A 23,501-nucleotide genomic window follows, 5' to 3' on the forward strand; every position below is an offset into this window, starting at 1 on the left:
CACACAACTTGAATACACTGATGCCCGTAGAGTGTTCCCTTGCTTTGATGAACCTGCGCTGAAAGCTACGTTTGATATTGCGGTCAAACACAGGATACGTAGATCTACCGTGTTGTCTAATATGCCGAATATCCGAAATGAAACCATTGGTGACTGGAATACAGCATATTTCAACACTACGCCCGTCATGTCGAATTATCTCATTGCTGTAGTGGTCACTGACTTTGAGTGCAAAGAAACTATTACTCCAAATGGTGTCAAGGTACCGGGTATTAAATACAGATGAAATGTGCTTGAACTTGAGTTCCCAGTGACCTATAAAAGAGTTTTGTAACAAATTTACCCTGGGATCTTGAGAAAGGGGCACGGCTTCTCATTTTTGAATTTTTTTAGAATAGAATAGAATATTGCTTTATTACAACGTTAAAGAAAATTTTACAATTCATTTTTGGTTTCTACACATGTAGAAGGTAATAAAGCTAAAAACAAAACAAAAAGTGTAACAAACAAACAAGAAAAAGTATAATATCGGACAGTGTTTTCAATTTTTGTATCAGACACCAGGGCACGTAACTTTCAAATTACAAGCATTTCATTAAAAGTCATGTAACAATACTATTCATTCCTATACCAAGTAAGCACCAAAAAAAAAACGGATAATTTAAATTTCAAATTGTTGCATTTCTTGTTTCATGACTTTTATGTCAATCATCCGAGGGCATTATACAAATAATATTCAACTTAAACAAATAATAATAATGTTAAGTGAATTTGCATTTTCAAAATTTTAATTAAAGGAGATAATGAAAGATTGTTACCGGGTACCAGACTACCAGGTCAATCTGATTAAAATCTGCTGTCGGTATTTTTTTTTAATTTGTATATAAATTTTGTAATTGTTATTTTGTTTATTTATTTTTAAGTTTTTATTTTTTTGCTGTATATCATATCATGAGTGAAAGCAAAAAAAACATTCAGAAATAAACATTAAAATTACATTAGATTTTCATCAGATCAACCTTGGCCAGCAAATTTTAATTTTTAGGGTTCTTATTTAATACTTGTATACATTACACAGTTCCGTGTGTGTGCAGATGAACAAGATTTAGATGCTATGGAGTTTGCGTTAAATTTTGGTAGTCGATGTCTATCATACTTCGAGGAGTTCTGGGGAGTTCTATTTCCTCTACCCAAGTTAGGTAAGGATGAGAAAGTTCAACAAATAAATATTTACTAATTAAAGCGAGAGGGTGTCACCTGCGCACGCGCGGCAATTGAGTCCCAAACGACGATAACAACACACACTAAAAATGCAAAGTCTCATGGGTAGACGCTTGTTTGTAAACAATGACACGCTATGGCCATCTGACGCATGCGCAGGTGACAACTCCCCCGCTTTAAACTAATGGTATGTTAAACGCCACTCTTGGGATCAAGGTCAGGTAAAAGTCTGAAGTGCAAAGCGCCATTCAAGGACTTTTACCTGATCATGTGCGACTAAAAAATGTTGACGCTAATTTTGGTTAATGTCGAAAGTAGAGAGTCTCAGTAGTTGTCACAGAGTATGTCAATTATGCAACTCTGTTTGTATGGACAATAGGACAATGATCTGTAGATATCGCACATGATTCATGTTGGTATAATAGTGAACTTTACAGCAGGGACCAAAGTTAAGAATGAAAAGGTGGACTTCTAATTTCATCTCCATGTGTCTGTGCACCTATATCTCAGACATTGTCACTTCAATCTTCTGCAGTGGGACATTAAGGCTGTACAGGTAGTAAAATCATGCCACTGATACTATCCTTAGCTTTGATTTCATTTGTGCTTCATCCCATTAAAGACCCATCTTCTCTAGTTCACTATGACAGTCCTATGCCAGCTTGTCATTGGTCTTTCACGTTTTTTCTTCCCCAGTGGTGTCCATCTCATGGCAACCCTAAATTCCTAATTTGCATAATATTGGCCTTTTTTTAGCTCCGCTGTCGACTTTGTCGAGCGGAGCTTATCATATGAGTGATCGTCCGGCGTCATCGTCCGTGTCAATGTTTTACTTTTTAGCTCCGCTGTCGACTTTGTCGAGCGGAGCTTATCATATGAGTGATTGTCTGTCGTCCGTGTCAATGTTTTACATTTTCGACTTCTTCTTGAAAACTACAAGTCTGAATGCTTTGATACTTGGTGTATATGTACCTTGGGTAGACCTCTCTCAGATTTGTTCATTTCATGATCATATCTTCAATTCTCTAATTTTGGTGAATATTTTTGTCATTTTTGGTAAAAAGTGATATTTTCAACTTCTTGTTAAAAACTGCAAGTCCAATTGCTTTGATATTACATATATATGTACTACATGTGTATCTCTCTCAGATTTGTTCATTTTGTAATGATATCTTTAATTCTCTAATTTTGGTGAATATTTTTGTCATTTTTGGTAAAAAGTGATATTTTCGACTTCTTGTTGAAAACCGCAAGTCCAATTGCTTTGATATTACATATATAGGTATTACATGTGGACTTATATCAGATTTGTTTATTTCATAATGATATCTTCAATTCTCTAATTTTGGTGAATATTTTTGTAATTTTTGGTAAAAAGTGATATTTTCAACTTCTTGTTAAAAACCGCAAGTCCAATTGCTTTGATATTACATATATAAGTAGTACATGTGGACCTCTCTCAGATTTGTTCATTTCGTAATGATATCTTTAATTCTCTAATTTTGGTGAATATTTTTGTAATTTTTGGTAAAAAGTGATATTTTCGACTTCTTGTTGAAAACCGCAAGTCCAATTGCTTTGATATTACATATATAGGTACTACATGTGGACCTCTCTCAGATTTATATATTTTGTAATGATATCTTTAATTTTCTAATTTTGGTGAATATTTTTGTCATTTTTGGTAAAAAGTGATATTTTCGACTTCTTGTTAAAAACCTCAAGTCCAATTGCTTTGATATTACATAGATAGGTACTACATGTGGACCTTTCTCAGATTTGTTCATTTCATGATGATATCTTTAATTCTCTAATTTTGATGAATATAAAAAGTGATATTTTCGACTTCTTGTTAAAAACCGCTAGTCCAATTGCTTTGATATATTATACATATAGGTACTACATGTAGACCTCGCTCAGATTTGTTCATTTTCTAATGATATCTTTAATTTTCTAATTTTGGTGAATATTTTTGTCATTTTTGGTAAAAAGTGATACTTTCGACTTCTTGTTAAAAACCACAAGTCCAATTGCTTTGATATTACATATATAGGTACTACATGTGGATCTTTCTCAGATTTGTTCATTTCATGATGATATCTTTAATTCTCTAATTTAGATGAATATTTTTGGTAAAAAGTGATATTTTCGACTTCTTGTTAAAAACCGCTAGTCCAATTTCTTTGATATATTATACATATAGGTACTACATGTGGACCTCTCTCAGATTTGTTCATTTTCTAATGATATCTTCTGTTCTTTAATTGCCATGTGCATTGCTAGCAGCGAAGCTATCTCAGCCGATAGGCTGCTTGTTTTAGTTTTTCCACTGATTTCTCAAGTACCTCTTATCTGATTTCAATGGAACTTGGTACACAGGTGCCTGGGGCAATGTGAAGATGTGATTAGTTTTTAGTTAAAATCCTAGCATACTAAATTCTTAATTTGCATAATATTTGCCTTATTTTTTTTAATTTTTCCACTGATTTCTCAAGTACCTTTTATCTGATTTCAATAAACCTTGGCACATAGGTATCTGGAGCAATATGTAGACTTGAAGAGTTTTGGGTTTAAAATCTGTGCATACTGTTATTAATTTGCATATTAATTAGCCAATTTTAAGCTTTGCAATGAACTATTAAGAACTATTCGTCACATTTCAATGAAACATATTACATCTGGGGTATTAATACATACGGTACATGTGATTTAGATGAAGTTGAATCGTTGTGTATTGATTACATTAAGCCAACCGATAACAAAATTTGGCCTGCTTCGACGAATTAGGCCAGATTTTGTTATCGGTTGGCTATAACCCCAACAGACCGTATTTTTGTGAAAGATTGGTATTTTTGTCCTGATTTGTAGGAATCTGAAAAACGCGTTTCACAACTTGTTTCTTATTTAGTTTTATGCGTCATTCAAGATGGCGGCCCCCATGTAGTAAATATCGTATTTATTTTATTATCACGTGTGTGCCAGCTGACTGTGGCAGCTTCAATTAGAGCATCTACACGTATGAGAAATTGTGAATGTTTGGTACTCAATTGTTCAAAAAGAATGGGTGCGACTTATATTAGAGATGTGGCTTCTAATACAGATTTTACAGTACTCCCTGACTACAAATAAGGAAGCAAATCATAGATATAATTAAATTTATATCCTTTGCTTTGATAAAATTTATTTGTGAGTATTGAAATCTGAATATTGTACCGGTAAATCACATTGCAGAGCTCTTATAGTCTTCAAACATTTTCTTTAAATATGTAGTAGACTTTCGTGGTGATTTTTTTTTCTTTTATTAAACGGTGACTTATACAGTGTACTTATAGGCAGCCATACGACCTTGTTTTTTTTATTAAATAAAATTTTGATTTCAAGAAAAAATGGCTTTTTAAAAAATTAAAAATAATTTACAAGTAATGGAAATCTTGAGAATGTAAACTTCGGCTAAGCCCCTCTGAGTCGAAACGATAACATTTGTAATTTAGCATAATCCTGCAAATAAACATCTGGTCAAATGACCGGATGCACTCACTTTTTGCTGATAGTTCATTGCATCGCTTTTCTCTACTATATATTAATCTTTAAATTTGTATTGGCGATTCCCTCCAAGGTAAGAATGCCTTTGTAATCATTACGTCTGTCTGTCTGTCTGTCTGTCTGTCTGTCTGTCTGTCTGTCTGTCTGTCTGTCTGTCTGTCTTTCTGCCTGCCTGTCTGTCTGTCTGTCTGTCTGTCTGTCTGTCTGTCTGTCTGTCTATATGTATGTACATACGGTCTATGATTGTAGAAAATCTATGAATAATTACACCTCATTGTAATAACTTTATTGTCAACCTATCTCCATTGAGATCTGGACTAACATACAATAAAGATTAAAAGATACAGAAAATATAAATTTAAAATACAACAACAATAAATAAAAGTATAACCGAATAAGAAAAAATAACTGTTAAAAAAAGTCTTTGACAAAGTAGTAAATAAATAGTTTACATATAAATGTAAGAATGCATTATATTTTCAGGGCAGCTGGCAATCTCTGTATATTTTCTTTTCTCATAAAAAAGCATTTGTGAATGTATTTTGATATTTTGAGAATCAGTTTTTCATCTTTGTTATTTAGAAGAGTTTCTAATTTCTCTCTATTGGTATTGTTAGGGTGTATTTTTAATTTTTAGCTCCGCTGTCGACTTTGTCGAGCGGAGCTTATCATATGAGTGATTGTCCGTCGTCGTCCGTCGTCGTCGTCGTCGTCGTCCGTCGTCGTCGTCCGTGTCAATGTTTTACTTTTTCGACTTCTTCTTGAAAACTACAAGCCTAAATGCTTTGATACTTGGTGTATATGTACCTTGGGTAGACCTCTCTTAGGTTTGTTTATTTCATGTTGATATCTTTAATTCTCTAATTTTGGTGAATATTTTTGTCATTTTTGGTAAAAACTGATATTTTCGACTTCTTGTTAAAAACCGCAAGTGCAATTGCTTTGATACTACATATATAGGTACTACATGTGGACCTCTCTCAGATTTGTTAATTTTGTAATGATATCTTTAATTCTTTAATTTTGGTGAATATTTTTGTCATTTTTGGTAAAAACTGATATTTTCGACTTCTTGTTAAAAACCGCAAGTCCAATTGCTTTGATACTACATATATAGGTACTACATGTGGACCTCTCTCAGATTTGTTCATTTCGTGATGATATCTTCAATTCTCTAATTTTGGTGAATATTTTTGTCATTTTTGGTAAAAACTGGTATTTTCGACTTCTTGTTAAAAACCGCAAGTGCAATTGCTTTGATATTACATATATAGGTACTACATGTAGACATCTCTCAGTTTTGTTCATTTTGTAATGATATCTTTAATTCTCTAATTTTGGTGAATATTTTTGTCATTTTTGGTAAAAACTGATATTTTCGACTTCTTGTTAAAAACCGCAAGTGCAATTGCTTTGATATTACATATATAGGTACTACATGTGGACCTCTCTGAGATTTGTTCATTTTGTAATGATATCTTTAATTCTCTAATTTTGGTGAATATTTTTGTCATTTTTGGTAAAAACTGATATTTTCGACTTCTTGTTAAAAACCGCAAGTGCAAATGCTTTGATATTACATATATAGGTACTACATGTGGACCTCTCTCAGATTTGTTCATTTTGTAATGATATCTTTAATTCTCTAATTTTGGTGAATATTTTTGTCATTTTTGGTAAAAACTGATATTTTCGACTTCTTGTTGAAAACTGTAAGTCCAATTGCTTTGATACTACATATATAGGTACTACATGTGGACCTCTCTCAGATTTGTTTATTTCGTGATGATATCTTCAATTTTCTAATTTTGGTGAATATTTTTGTCATTTTTGGTAAAAAGTGATATTTTTGACTTCTTGTTAAAAACCGCAAGTCCGATTGCTTTGATATTACATATATAGGTACTACATGTGGACCTCTCTCAGATTTGTTCATTTTGTGATGATATCTTCAATTCTCTAATTTTGGTGAATATTTTTGTCATTTTTGGTAAAAAGTGATATTTTCGACTTCTTGTTGAAAACTGTAAGTCCGATTGCTTTGATATTACATATATAGGTACTACATGTGGACCTCTCTCAGATTTGTTCGTTTTGTGATGATATCTTCAATTCTCTAATTAATTTATTTTGGTGAATATTTTTGTAATTTTTGGTAAAAAGTGATATTTTCGACTTCTTGTTAAAAACTGTAAGTCCGATTGCTTTGATACTATTCATATTGTTCATTTTCTAATGATGTCTTCAGTTCTTTAATTGAAATGTGCATTGCTAACAGCGGAGCTATCTCAGCCGATAGGCTGCTTGTTTGAATATATCGTTTCTTTCATTTATGTATAATTGTATTCAGAATGTCTGGATTCCAGGCTAGTATTAATTCTCCTGTTCGTTCAAAATTGACAGGCAGATCACACCTGACCTGAAATCCTGACCAACAGTTTCCATGCAACATGCACCTTTGTGTCAATTGTATCTCCTACAAAACTTGGAGTAAATATCTCAGCCATATCTATTCCAGCTTTGCTTGGGAGTGTGCCCAAAATTACTGTTTGGTTTTTGATATCTTACTTCATTGCCAAGAAATTTGAGGTACCTTTTTCATTTAAAAATGTTTCAACTTTTTGTGTTGTTACAATACACCAAAATCAATTTTATTATATTGGAAGATTGATTTTTTTTTATATCTGATGATATCATTTTTTTTTTCAAGATATGATCTCCCTGCCATCGTTAAGTGCTCGGGGCATGGAAAACTGGGGCTTGATCACTTATCAAGATTATCTAGTTTTATACGACAGTAGCGTACATTCCCCATCTCAGTTACAAACTAGCGCACATGTGATTTCACATGAACTAGTTCACATGGTGAGTAACTCGTCATTGGTCGGTATATAACTGTAAACATTAGTAGTGTCCCTGCTAGAACGTTGATCTCGTAATTTAAGATAGTTAGTGAAGAAGTCATAAAAGTCATTGTGACCTTCTGTCTTAAAGTTGTATTGTCGATGTTGTCACAAACCTTTTAAATTTGAAATAACTTGGCAAGGAATCAAAGTTACAGCATTTGTGGTGTAATTAATACTGATTGAAACCTGACATATTGTGCCCATATGTCGACAATTATTTTTGTCTTCACTACAATAAACTCCAGCCTCGTCTGGTTATAATGTACACATGTGTAGAAAATAATAAAATCTGAACGTTTTAGAGTAATATTAAATGTTAATTAGGCCAGACTTTTATTATCCCTTGTTTCACGAACCCGCCGAATGAGCAGGAGCCGAAAATGAAATAAAAATAAAATTTTATTTCAGCGTAATTTCAGCGTAAGTGCAAAAAATTGCAAAAAAAACTTATTTTTATCTTAATTTTTTTTTCATGGGAGTATCACGATCAAAGTACCGAAGTCTCGCACAGATGAGAAACAAGGTTATACATGGAATATTTTTATTTCATTTCTCCTTTCCAATCAATGATCTCACTTACAATTCTTTGAGAATTACACAAATCTAATTGAAAAAAAGAATTAATTTTATTTTTTGTACGCCCTCCTCAAAAAAATAGCCTTATAAAAACTCGAGAAACAAGGAATAAAAAATGTCTGGCCTTAACATCCACAAATATTTGTGATTATAGCATTGCTGTATATATTTGTTTGTTTTAGTGGTTCGGTGATTTTGTTGCTCCGAGCTGGTGGGACGAATTATGGTTATCGGAAGGTTTTGCAAGATTTTACCAAAACATAGGTGTGAATCATATATATCCACAATGGCAAAACGTGAGTAATTTTCTAGTTATAAGTGTTTGCTATGAATTGGACTTCAACTCTTCATTCTTTCATCTGGGTTCATTTCTCCAAATACTTTTGGGAACCAGCATGCATGTACATGTATCAATGATACAAACCGATGGTAGCTTTAACGCCAAAAATGCATAATACTGTAAAATGATTAATTTTCACTGGGTTTCAATTTCGCTGATTTACCATTTCAGGCATATTCATTGGGTTTTAAATTCAAGGTTTCGTCATTTAGATAATGTGTTCTATGCTAAATTTTACATATTCACTGGGTTTTAATTTTGAGCATTTTCCGGTCAGCGAAAAAGGCAAAATAAAAACCCAGTGAATAATTAATCCTTTTACAGTAGATGGATTTTCTTCAGACGTGATCCATTTATATACTGTAAAATGACTAATTTTCACTGGGTTTAAATTTCACTAATTTAGCATTTCAGGCATATTCAGTAGGTATTGAAATCAAGGTTTTGCTAAATTTTACATATTCACTGGGTTTTAATTTAGTGGATTTTCCAGTCAGCGAAATAAGCAGATAAAAACCCATTGAATAATTACAGTAATATCGGCAACCACATGACATCTCACCTTGTGGCACTGAAATTCAAGGATTTCAAACATTTTCCTGACTCTTTTATGGCTGTTTTTAGTTTATTGTGATTGTGCTTCATCATGGATTGGCTACTAAGGTGTTTTTGCATCCTGATTCAGTTGTGTTTTAAAACATAATGAAATAAAAGAAATGTATCTGAGATTGTTCAATTTTACTGACAGTAATAATACTCAGAGTTGATACTGTATCCTGTTCATTACATCGATGTTAAAAGGGTTTTGACTTTCAAGTCATTCTGAAAATATGACTTGTAAATATATATCATCAGAGGTACACTACTTGGGGTTTGCAACTCGCATAGTACTGTATGGTGACATCATATCAAGATCCCATTCAAGTCTCTTCTCGTAGATAGCGAAACTGAGGCTACGACCTTCTGACATGACGCATATCAATGTTCAAGGTTTGTAATGAAAAAAATCAACTTTTCTTGTCACTATCATAGTGAAAAATGTAATACATCGAAAATGTACAGAAAATATAGTTCTCGTAATCCGTCATATCGTGGGCAGCTATTTTGATCCACCTGGACATCCCAGTATCCTAGTTACCTCGGGCATGCGCATTCGCATTTTTTCTGAGTTGGAACGCTTATGTGAGAGCGAGATTGTGACGGGATCTTGGTATCATGTCACCGTAGTTACAAACCCCAAGTAATGTACCTCTCATATCATAGAAATTGTGATAGTATCGATATTCATTTCTTTAAAAATATTTGTTATTTATTAATTCTTGAGGTACTGTGAGTACCGTACTCTATCATTTTCATATTATATTTCTGCAATTCTACATGATTATGATTCGAAAAGATATTGTTTCAAATAAAAACAAAATCATAGTATTTCATCGTCACTCTACTATCATCATACTAGTTGCAACAGACAATGTCATCAGGGTGTGTTTATTCTGATTTCATTATTTCAACTGTTCGAATGTGATGGTTTTACGTTGACATGTCTATTTCATCCAAAATTAACAAATATATCATAAAATATGTAAATTGACAAAATGTTACAACAAAATGGAAGGGAAAAATTATGACGCTCGAAAGGTTAAACAGAATTCATGTTTTCTCTAATCCCATCTCATCTACAGTTATTGACAATACGCTGGTATTTATGAACTATTTCTATTTTATAGAGAAATCCCTAATCCACTTGTATTGAAAAATATACATATACTGTAAAACAATTTATTTTGAGCAATTTAACTGGGTTTTAATTTCATAAAATTGGCATGGAAACAATAAATTCTATTGTTATTACTACCTTATACTAAAATATGTTTGGATATTTAGAGTACTAACAAATTCCCACTTTCGGTCCGGTTAGACTTAAAATACACGACGAATATTCACTTTTGAAATATAATTTTTGGTATGTGTTGGTTCTTGTTTTACATGACAAAATATATTTAATTCAGCAGTTGTTACTTACAGTAAAAAATAACGGAATTAAAAACTAGTGAATAAATAATGTATCTACAATAGATCACATTCAGTTTTACCTCCATAGACTGACACAAACTTTTCTAGAATATAAAAGTGGCATGATGAAAAGAAAATTAAAATGATAAATAATGTGAAACAGAACTACAACAAGTTACTCCTGGTAAATAGTAAAACAGTCTTTCTTATCTGTTGAAAAAATGAAATCTTCTGAAATACTGTGGAATACTTTATTTTCACTGGAATTAATTTTTGCTGAAAAGACTTTTTGGGCGTTTTGCTTAGAATTTGTTTTCACTGATTTTTGATGAGTTTAATGTGAAATATATGAAAAAAAATATATTCGCTGGATTTTATTTTCACAGAATCATCTCTTCAGCGAAGATAGCGAAAATAAATTCCAAGCGAAAATAAAGTATTCTACAGTATCATGCTTAACCAAAAATGGCCAAAAATATTTACTTGAGACAAAAATCAGAATTAAACAGAAGAGAAAAAAAAAATGTCTGTTGATCTGCCCGATAAATATGAGAACAACCTTTAGTACCTAAAGAAAGGATTGAAGATCACAATTTTAACCAAAATATATTAAATTTATTCATAAATTGTACTTATGAAGATATTGACTAAAAAAAGTTGTATTTTAGTGGATAGTGGCCATTTGACAGTAGTATATTATGCAATATCTCAAATTGTATGCTACTGAAATAATCACATATTGTCAATAATGGGTACTTATTGTTGTCCTCAATCATTCCAAAAATCTGGGTTTTAAAAAATGTCAAAAAATGCAATTTTTCTTCAACATTGTTCTCTATGGAATTGTTCTTAAAATAGTGATAAAATATTAGGACGAGTTTCTCAAAATACGTCACAAAATAATGATATTTCATGCGATTTATTACCAACTTTCTCAAAAATTATGAGTTGGCAAATACCTTAACCTGTTTATTTGTGAAACAATACTGAACATTTTTTGTCATTTTATTCTCAATTTCTCCTTAAAATCTTTAAGCAAAATAACCTTATGATTATTTTTTTTTCTAAATAATTGACTTAATTTTGTATGATTTTTTAAAATGCAAGCCGGCCTTCATTTATCTGTCACAATCCGAGTACCTCACAACACAATGAGATAAGTTACTCTGAGTTTCCGTATGCTTGACTGTAACCAAGGCAACTAAATAATTATAAACATATTACTTGTATTTAATTATTTTTCAGTATGAGCAGTTTTATCAAGAAATAGTGACATTCAAAGCTTTTGGTAGTGACAGCAGTCTGGATTCGCCTCCCACAGTCAGACCAGTCGGATGGAAGAATGAAATTGATGAACTGTTTGGTGTATCAATTTATGAACGGGTGAGATAGGTTGCACTTTGATTTACTGTGTTGCATTGTGGGAAATGGAATTACTTACAAGTTTCTTGTAATTTTCAACAGATTAAAGCGGGAGGGTCGTCACCTACGCACGCGCGGGAATTGAGTCCTAAGCGACGATAACAACACACTCTAAAAATGCAAAGGCTCATGGGTAGACGCTTGTTTGTAAACAATGACACGCTATTGCCATCTGACGCATGCGCAGGTGATGACTCCCCTGCTTTAAGTGAAGCACTGTTATTTTCTTAATTTTGGAATGATAAGTATGATTTGAATTGTCAGGGGACACAGTCATCATACTGCTTTGTTTGGTATGGGCCCCACAGGATAGCGTAAAAAACAATATATTGTGCTTTTACTTTTTGAATTCTGCACATTTGTACGTAATTTTACGTATTCTCATTAGCTATTGATAGAAATAATTGAAAAAATGAAATGGAAAAAATATTATTAGTTTATTTTGTAGATTTTGGTACATGTGCTTAAAGAAAGGACTGATGATTGAAGATTCTGTTTAACCTTTTAAGCGTCATAATTTTTCCCTTCCAAAATATTTTGTTGTAACATTTTGCCAATTTATGTATTTTATGATATATTTGATAATTTGGGATGAAATAGACATGATTTTCAATTGACTACAGGTCTGAAAATCCAAAATTTTGAAAAAAAAAAATGTGTCTTGAAAAAGTCAGAAAAAATTGCAACAATTAAAAAATACATTACACCCAGTAATTTTAAACCGGTACTCGATAATTGACTTTAACTGTGTATTATTACTTTCAGCCAATTTAGGATTTTGTTTTCTACTTATAAAAACATTGTTTAAACATGTCACAGAAAATGTTCTGAAAAAACGTGTATATACGATATTTATAAAACATGTCTGAAATTTGATGATACATGTTGTAAGCTAAATCTGTCCAGTCTCCTTTCCATATCAAATTTGACCCATGCTTGAAAGTTGTACAGGTGAAAGTAAATTAGATCTTGGTATCATGTGCTACTCGTTTCACTCCATTCAGTGGTGTCTCTGATGTTGTTGTATTTTTAATAATTCTTGTCTTCATAAATTTCGGCAAATTTCCTTCAGTTAACATAAGTCTGTGTAGCTTTCTTAGTCATCATATTTGTGAATGGGTTTTTTTCTCATTTGAAACAAAAATAAACAATGTTATGTGGAAGAATTAATTGCTATTATTTTTTATTTATTTATTTATTCCAGGCTGCTTCACTGATCAGAATGATAGAATCTTTCTTAGACAAGGATGTCTTTCATAGTGGAATCATGGAATATTTGAAAGATAACTTGTACAATAACACTGAAATGGATGATTTGTGGATACACTTGTCAAAACAGGTACCGTAAAACAAAAGAATCTATATGCATGTGATTGAGGGCGCTCCACACCACCTTTGGTTCTCCATGGTAAAATGTTGGTGTAAATATTTAAGTTTCCTGTTCTAAATTTCTAAAATCTGGAATCAGAGATGCTTATTATTAGTTGACTACTATGTATGTACTCTATTAGCCAGGATACCAAACTATTCCAATGATTAACTCCTTTAAATATGCATCTGGATGTTGATTGGTTAAAAAATATAACACTTCTAATCTGAATATGCTAATTTTCAAAACAATGGATGACAGTTGTACATTTTCCCTCACAGGCGTTATCAAATGATAGTGGCCACAATAACAAATTTGTGACCGCCAATTCTGGATGGTGTTGCAAATAAATTTGCATGATTTTGGAGCAGAAAAGTAGCAGAAAGTCAAGACTTCAGTGAGGAGTGGATAACCAGTCGTAATTAGTTACAGCATGTCTTATTTTTGCAGTATTGTGCAGGATATCTGCATTACTACCATATTAGGAAATGTAAATTCCTTATATGGAAAGATTACACAGTGTTTCGCACATGGTGAACGTGTTGCAATGCAAAGTTGATTACGGCACAAAAGTCCCAGTAATTGTTATCATTTTGTTCAGTTCTTGGATTCATATATCAAGAGCTGTATAATAAGGCTATGTTGACAATACGGCACACACAGTCACATCAATAGACGCTACGTGTCTCACTGTACTGTCTTCAAAAACCTATTATAATAACTCCAGCAACAACTTTCTGGGTACTGTAAATATGAATTCTAGAAACTTTTGGTCGCTTTGTAGGCAGCCAATCATTAAGCCACAAACCAGCATTATTTAAATGAGGAATAAATGACATACCCATTTACTGTGGAATACTTTATTTTCGCTGGAATTAATTTTCGCTGAAAAGGCTTTTGGGGCGTTTTGCTTGGATTTTATTTTCACTGATTTTTCATGAGTTTAATGTGAAATATAGAAAAAAAAGTATATTCGCTGGATTTTATTTTCACGGAATCATCCCTTCAGCGAAAATAAATTCCAAGCGAAAATAAAGTATTCTACAGTATCTAAACTCTTTATAATGTCTCATTAGTATTGGTAATAATTTTCTTGCTAATAAGTGATTTTTCGTTCACTACAAGATCTCCCATAATGCACGGAAAGGCTGAATGTCTGCCCCCCTGATTTGGAACTTGAAATTCTGTTCTATAGTTCAATGTTGAAATTTCTTTCAGAGAGGAATATGGCGTTGATATATTTTTACTTCATCTGAATTACCATCATCGAATCATCATCATAAACATGGAAATAGGTTTTGACGACACTATGACCTTTGTCTGTCCTTTTTTTATTTTTTTATTTCACGCATACTGTAAAATATCTTTTATTCTCTCAGAATTTATTTTTGCTGAAAAGATGAATCATTGAGAATAAAATCCAGTCAAAATATATTTTACATTCAAAATTCATTGAAAATCAGCGAAAATAAACTTCATACAAATCAGTCGAAATGTGGGATCTGACATTATTGCAGGCAAATGCTGGAAACAGTGAAGGACATATTAACTTGAAGATGATAATGGATCCTTGGTTCCGACAAGTTGGATATCCTATTGTCATGGCAACTAGGGAAAATAATGCAGTTACAGTTCAACAAAAGAGATTTTTGCTAAATCCTCACGAAAAAGCAACAATGCCTGGAAAGTACCCAGAATTAGGGTATGTTGGTGTTTTTATCATGTATTGTCATTAAATATGTTAAACAGATCTAGTGTGCAATGTCTTCAAAATAAAGCTGTGTGAATATCTGCAGTATTTTCTATCTCCTAATATGACTCTGTATAGTCATATGAACGGATGCTGATAAGCGCGTATCCGCTGTCTGCAACATGCCAGGAGTCATCGTTTTTGACCATCGTTTGACCTAACTCAAAGAATCATGCAGCCTGCATAAAAATCAAAATCATTTAATTTGACCTGAAAAATGAGAGATTTTTTCAGAGAAAAGTTACTGAATCTTGTCTATTTTTCCCCATATGATGATTTTCTTTTCCATTTCACACAGACCTTGGTCTATACCATTAACATACATTCATTCTGCTTGGTCTGAAATCAGCAGTCTACAATGGACATGGTTTTCACAGTCAACCAGTAAGTGATATGATTAATTCTATAAATAATAATTCATTTAAACTCACTGTGGAGTTTATCGTTGTGAGCTACAAAGCAAACTTTGTCACCATTCAAAAAACAAAAAATTTCATATTTTTTTTTCAAAATTCTGATCAATATGTGTAATCAATAGGGATTGTGTATTTGTTCCAAATTCATTAAATTAGTTTGTGAAGAATAACATAAAAATTGGCAAAATTGAATTTAAAATGTGGAAGCACCATAGGCACAAAGTGTTTGTTGGAAAGAGAATTTAAAATTGCAGCAAATTGTTGATTTTTGCCAAGCAAAATGTATTTTATGTGTTTAGTTATTTTGTTGTATTTTTTTGATCACAGAAACATTTGATTTAACTGGGATCAGTAAAACTGATTGGTTTTTACTCAACGTCAATCAAACGGGCTACTACCGAGTTAACTATGATGCTGACAATTGGCGTAAACTGATCGAACAATTGAACATGGATCACACCACTATATCAATACAGAACAGGGCCGCTTTAGTGGATGATGTACTCAATATAGCTCAATCTCAAGATATCAGTGTCAACACATCGTTGCAGCTTTTGGAGTACTTGACGATTGAAATGGACTATGCGCCATGGCAAGCCGCAGAGTCTGCCATTAAGTACATAGATAATATGCTGAAACGAACAGAAGCATACCAAGACTTCAGGGTATGGGAACTGGGTATTAGAGAGAGGGCGTTCTGTATTCACACTAATGACATCATGAATATGTGGACCACCAATTTTTATTCAAATTTTATAAAAAAATCGTAATTATCAGTTACTACACCACAAAAATTACTACACCACAAAAGGTACCACCAAAATTATGCAGAAAGAACATGTTTGTCCCTCTTCTTTCTACACTGCACAGCGCCCTCTGTTGGCAAATAAATTAAACCTGCACAATTTTTGAAAAACAATTGTGAGGCTCAATAGTAGCCCCGAATCTGACAAATTTTTTCAGTTAGGCCAGACTTTTATTATCCCTTGTTTCGCGACCCCCGTATGAACAGGAGCCGAAAGTGAAATAAAAATAACATTTTATTTCAGCGTAATTCCTCGCGCCCACCGACTTGTGAGTGCTTATTTTTATCTTCATTTTTTTCCGCCCGCCGCATAACAAACCCAAGTTGCATTTTCGTGGCAGTATCATGATCAAAGTACCCAAGTCTCACGCTGATGAGAAACAAGGTTATACATGGAATAAAATTAATTTCATTTCTTCTCTCCGATCAATGATCTCACTTACAATTCTTTGAGAATCACACAAATCTAATGAAAAAAAAGAGAATTAATTTTATTTTTTTCCCGCCCTCCTTAAAAAAATTTTCAGAATTTTACTGTAACATTGTAAGAATTTTACTGTAACGTGACACTGTCATCAAAACTGCGGCAAATGTGAATTTTTATCACAAATTCACAAAATAGTTCAGTTTATAGCCTGTACTTTCAGGTGATTTGGAAGACAATTTTTTGGGTAAAAACTGAAAATTGATTAAAATTTTGTGTGTTGGCTCCAAAATTAGGATTCATTTTCAGAAATATTGAAGAATATTGAAAAAAAAGTGCAGAAAAATTTGAGTGTGAAAGTCTGGCTGCTATCAATACATAAGCATTCATTGTTTTTATTTCTGTAGCGTATGATGACAGATGTGATAAAACCAATGTATAGCAGACTAGGATGGAGCCTGACAACTCAGAACATTGTACAGTTGTGAGTATACTAGTATATATATGTATAGGCATGGTGTCACATTTGTTTCATACAATTTACAATATTCTGTAGTTTGTTTTTTAGTAAGATGTTTTATCCTTTTCACCGCCAGACTTTCTCACCCAAGTTTTTTTTTTGCCTTCTTTTCTTATATTCTTCAATATTTTTTGTCATGAACCCTAATTTTCAAGCAAACAGACAAAATTTGAGTCAATTTCAGTTTTTACTCAAAAAATTCAACTATTTTTCAAGGGAAGTGCAGACTATAAATGGGACTATTTTGTGAACTTGTTAAGCATGATAAGTGTTATTTCTCATTACTTTATTACATGTATAGTGTAGTACAGTGACTCCACTCTATTAGTCATGTTTCAAATAATTTTTCAACAGTAAATTTGAAGAAAAAAAAGCAAATGATTTTATTTAATAGCTGTTAAAGTGACAATGATACGATCGATGTCGGTGTATTTAAGACCGCACCAATATTATCGATATCTGACGTCCATTGCCCCATAAATTTCAAAATGTGTTAAAGCTCAACTCAAGGTGTCAATTCACAATTTTACCTGTTCGGTCAGTGCTACTTCGATGAAACCCTATGAAAAATCTATCATTCTGATTTTTAGTATTTAACTGAGCAAAATGTCTATAAACGAAAATTTTGCGGTCATCAATTGTTATCAAGAAGGGTGAAAATGCCTCTTTCACAAGACCTCTTAATAAGTCATGACCCCTTCGGCATGGGGTCACTGTATATTAATGCATTATGTCATTGAGGTCCAATTGGAGCCTTTTATGCAGTATTTATGATGTAATTTATTTCTTTTGTAACAGCCATAATGCAGCATTGGCCACCAGATTTGCTTGTTACTATGGCAACAGTGAATGTATTTTGGAAGCCCAGAAGAAGTTTTCTGAATGGTTGAATGATAGGAAAACAAACTTGTAAGAGACAATTTGTTGTAAAAGTTTGCCTTTATGAAATAAATATAATAATTGAGTTATACTAGAGTTATCATACTAGAGTTATGTGTCAGTTATCATAATTGAGTTATACTTGAGTTGTCATACTAGAGTTATGTGTCAGTTATCATAATTGAGTTACACTTGAGTTATCATACTAGTTGTGTGTCAGATATCGTAATTGAATTATACTTGGGTTATCTATCATACTAGAGTTATGTGTCAGTTATCATAATTGAGTTTTACTTGAGTTATCATACTAGAGTCATGTGTCAGTTATCATAATTCAGTTATACTTGAGTTATCATACTAAAGTTATGTGCCAGTTATCATAATTGAGTTTTACTTGAGTTATCATACTAGAGTTATGTGTCAGTTATCATAATTGAGTTATACTTGGGTTATCATACTAGAGTTATGTGTCAGTTATCATAATTGAGTTTTACTTGAGTTATCATACTAGAGTCATGTGTCAGTTATCATAATTGAGTTATACTTGGGTTATCATACTAGAGTTATGTGTCAGTTATCATAATTGAGTTATACTTGGGTTATCATACTAGAGTTATGTGTCAGTTATCATAATTGAGTTTTACTTGAGTTATCATACTAGAGTCATGTGTCAGTTATCATAATTGAGTTATACTTGGGTTATCATACTAGAGTTATATGTCAGTTATCATAATTGAGTTATCATACTAGAGTTATGTGTCAGTTATCATAATTGAGTTATACTTGAGTTACATACTAGAGTTATGTGTCAGTTATCATAATTGAATTATACTTAAGTTATCAATGTTTTTTCTTGCCATGTTAGGGTTTCAGTTACTTAATACTTGAGTTATTCTTGTCAAATGAGTTAACATACTTTAGTTATATCATAACTGAGTTTGAGTTAGCACAATTGAGTTAAAATACTTGATTTATAAAATTGAGTTATTATATTTGTGAATCTGGTTTATATTATGTGAGAGTCATTTGCATATATTGGAAAGTGAACATTACATTCAACTAATCAAAAATCAGTGAAAATAAACTCCATACAAAACACCCAGCGAAAATAAGTTTTTTACAGTATTCTAATTTACATCTAAGTGATGAACTGTTGAATTTCTTTCTTTTTTTAAGTTTAATTGCAGATGTTCGTCAAACTGTGCTATGCCATGGTTTGATGTATGGTAACAGTGGTGAGGATTGGGAGACGGTGTTTTCACTATTGGTGAACGCCACTGATGGACCATACTCTGATGACTTGAAATATGGTTTAGCATGCAGTGGGTTGCCATGGAAATTACAGAGTTATATGGCAAAATACATGCAGAGTGAAGACCTTGTTGATGTCGTCAATGACGTTAGGGACGCTTCTATCCTGGGTTACTACTTAGCCTGGGATTACGTAGTGTCAAACTTTGATGAAATGAAATCAAGCATGTGAGTTCAGAATAAAAATAATAATAATTCCAGTTCATTAATTTATGTGACCATATTGGTGTACAAATGCCTAGATTTAATGTTTTCACGAATTTGTTGAGTTAGAGGAAATGGTGAATATATAGTTTTCAGTTGATTATACATGAACCATGCAAAATGTCTTGTTAATTGCCGCCACCATACTTTTAAATATATATGTTGCAATGTTTTATATTGTAGTGGTGAAGACAATGCATATGGAATAATATGGTCATTTGCTGATAGTATGAACACTCAGGCTGATAGAGAAAAGGTTGGTGTTAACAAAAATTTGATAAAATTTTGATTAAGATCATAAAAGGTATACACATGCAAAATAATAATAACTTTCTTGCCTTCTTGTAAATAATTTTACGTTGGGTTATAGCAAAAAGTGATATAAAAATTTATATAAATAAATAAATGAGATATATAAAATTGCACATGATCCAATTCAAGATGGCTGAAAATGCATTAAAATCAAACATGCTCACTCATGTGAATAAAAAATTGATATGAAAAATTACTTCTAAGTTTAAGTTCATTCTAATAATTTGCTCTGTTCAAAATTTCAGTATGAAGATTTTGGTAACAGATACCATGACATGTCCAATGACCATGCTATTCAGTTCTATAAGGGATTACAACAAATAAACACTAACATTGAGTGGATGGCGAAGAATTATGACGATGTTGTCATGTATCTCAAAGATAGAACATGAAACGTCTTCTCCCCAGGGACTAGTGACTGGTGGTACCTTGCATGAATCATACAGGAAACATCAGCAGTCATTGATATGCTAATTATTGTTGTTGTCATGGGAATTTATGCTAATAAGTCATCATTTGTATGCAAATTAGGGGATTAACTGTTCAAATGTGTTGACTACCTTTCATAATTCAAAGTCAGGGCTCTGATGTTGATGACTTTATTCAGTGTGATGGGCTCTGATGTGAATAACGTTATTCAGATTCAGGGCTCTGATGTTGATGACTTTATTCAGCGTGATGGGCTCTAATATGAACAACTGTATTCAAAGTCAGGGCTCTGATGTTGATGACTTTATTCAGTGTGATGGGCTCTAATGTGAACAACTGTATTCAAAGTCAGGGCTCTGATGTTGATGACTTTAATCAGCGTGATGGGCTCCAATGTGAACAATTGTATTCAAAGTCAGAGCTCTGATGTTAATAACTTTATTCAGTGTGATGGCTCTAATGTGAACAACTGTATTCAAAGTCAGGGCTCTGATGTTGATGACTTTAATCAGCGTGATGGGCTCCAATGTGAACAACTGTATTCAAAGTCAGGGCTCTGATGTTAATAACTTTATTCAGTGTGATGGCTCTAATGTGAACAACTGTATTCAAAGTCAAGGCTCTGATGTTAATAACTTTATTCAGTGTGATGGGCTCTAATGTGAACAACTGTATTCAAAGTCAGGGCTCTGATGTTAATAACTTTATTCAGTGTGATGGCTCTAATGTGAACAACTGTATTCAAAGTCAGAGCTCTGATGTTAATAACTTTATTCAGTGTGATGGGCTCTAATGTGAACAACTGTATTTTTTTTTTTTTTTTTTTTTTTTTTTTTGAACAGTGAACAACTGTATTCAAAGTCATAACATTATTTTAAAAAAAATCAAAAATGTTTACACATAATTTAGTGAGTTTCCTGTATGATAATAGTATTTCATTCTATACAAAGTTTGCTCCTATAATGTAGTACGTGTATTTGCTCAATTAGTAATGTGGGTACTGTAGAATACTTTATTTTAGCTGGAATTATTTTATGCTGAAAAGACTTTGGGTGTTTTGTATGGAATTTATTTTCACTGATTTTTGACAAGTTAAAGGTAAAATATATGAAAAGGGTATATTCGCTGGTTTTTATTTTCACTAAATTATTCCATCAGCGATGGAACCAATATCTAATGGAACCAATATCCTGACGTAATCATGAACATTATAACTTTAACTTTTATTAAACACATAAAATTCCCCAGGGGGAATTAAAATGGTTACATTTACACTAAACAAAACTAGACTAATAATACAAAACACTAAGACTAAAATAAAGGCTGATCACTGGCATACGTGAACCCAACCTAACAAATGTTCTCACGACCAATTTAAATGGACGCAGATATGACTGGTCTATGACATTTCGTGGAAAACCATTTTGTTGAATGTCAATTTCTTTAAATTATCGTTATTTAAGTTTCCACACACCCCCCACCCCCACCCAATGTGGTACAAATTGTTGCTTATAATTGATTTTCACAACTTTTATTTAGTAAGAAGGTCGTTGAGATTTAGGTCAAAAATGTGTTGTCTACGTTGTGCTTTTTAAAAGTCAATCTTTTCCCCTGTGTAGAATTACAATTTAATAACATTGTATTAATCTCAGCTATCAGTTAAAATTAATAAATCAAGTAAATTATTGGCTTAATTAAAAGTTCGTTGAATGCAGAAGGGGTGGAGTTAATACTTTCCAAAAATACTAGTACTTGACTGAAACAGGAAGTGTGTCCCATTGAATTGAATTGTATTGTCCAAATGAATGACACTTATGTGTCAATTGACACTGAAAAAACACCAATACCTCTGTAGCACTCTCTATAGAAGGACTGTGCACCAATAAACAATTACAGTGGATATCTTAATTTTATTAATATGATAGATGAATTGCAAAGTAATATCAATCAGTACTAATATATGAGGACGATAATCAACGTTCATAATCACCACAACTTTTCAACAAAACAAACTTTGGACGTAATAAAGTGTGAATCAGGTGTGATTACGACCTGCTAAAAGCTTACTTTTCCTGCCTTTACATCTCAAAAAATCTTTTTTTTTTACACATTTTGCAATTAAACACAATATGACCACTACCTGCTGAAAAGCTGACTTTTCGTACTCTTTAGATCTAAAAAATGACAGTTACACGCAATATTGTACATGTATTTGCAGTAATAATAATTATCTTTATTGTGTTCGTATCCCTATTAGGAATTTGACTAAAATGCAATACAGATGTGAATAAAGACAAACAATTAAAGTGAGAATAAAAATACACACAGTATGTCCGTGGTATTTGAATACTTACTTAAATAACGATATACACACAAACTGGTAGATGGTCTTACGACAAAATGTGGTGCATCGAGATATGACGTGCGAAATAGTGTATTGTTTGATTACATAACTACAAATCGACATCCACAAAAGATTCATTGTTCTCCCAATGTACAATGATTAAATGGCTTCATGTTATGTCATGCTGAATCCTGAAATATATACAAAAAGAAAAGGGATATACTAGTACATGTACTGTGAAACTCAGACTTGTATTACTGGTCTGAGTGTGAAATGACTAATTTTCACTGAGTTTAAATTTCACTGATTTATCATTCAGGCATACTCAGTGTGTTTTAAATTCACTGTTTTATCATTTAGATAATGTGTTCTATGCTAAATTTTACATATTCACTGGGTTTTAATTTAGCGCATTTTCCAGTCAGCGAAATAAGCAAAATTAAAACCCAGTAATTAATTAATCCTTTTACAGTAGGTTATGAATTCACATGTTTGTTTTTTTATCTATCAGTCTTTCTTGATCCTTGAAAATTCAACAAACGTACTACCACTACTGTAATCTTGTCGACCGAAAAACGATACGAGCAGATAGTCTGCCTGGTGATTGGTGGGAAATTCAGAAAATATACCTACCATATATTTCTAAACCGTTGATTAATGTTGATGTAATTTTAGCCCAGCTGCGTCATTTGAATACAGTGAAAATAAATCGCCCGT

The 23,501-nt window shown here is 32.4% G+C and overlaps 1 protein-coding gene across 1 annotated transcript; it reads left to right on the forward strand.

Annotated features, from left to right (window-relative positions):
* LOC102801996 (aminopeptidase N-like) lies at window positions 1-21,265 on the forward strand. Its single transcript, XM_006812523.2, has 14 exons — window positions 1-262; window positions 1,079-1,199; window positions 7,475-7,629; window positions 8,429-8,542; window positions 11,845-11,982; window positions 13,226-13,360; window positions 14,908-15,092; window positions 15,439-15,524; window positions 15,884-16,221; window positions 17,193-17,269; window positions 18,104-18,214; window positions 19,361-19,663; window positions 19,883-19,955; window positions 20,257-21,265. Exons 1-14 carry the CDS (start codon window positions 122-124, stop codon window positions 20,401-20,403), a joined length of 2,124 nt encoding a protein of 707 aa, XP_006812586.2. The 5' UTR covers window positions 1-121; the 3' UTR covers window positions 20,404-21,265.
* Window positions 21,266-23,501: the final 2,236 nt, after the last annotated feature.

Source organism: Saccoglossus kowalevskii, chromosome 8, assembly GCF_978046115.1.
Source record: "Saccoglossus kowalevskii chromosome 8, keSacKowa6.1, whole genome shotgun sequence".
NCBI classification, from domain to species: Eukaryota; Metazoa; Hemichordata; class Enteropneusta; family Harrimaniidae; genus Saccoglossus; species Saccoglossus kowalevskii.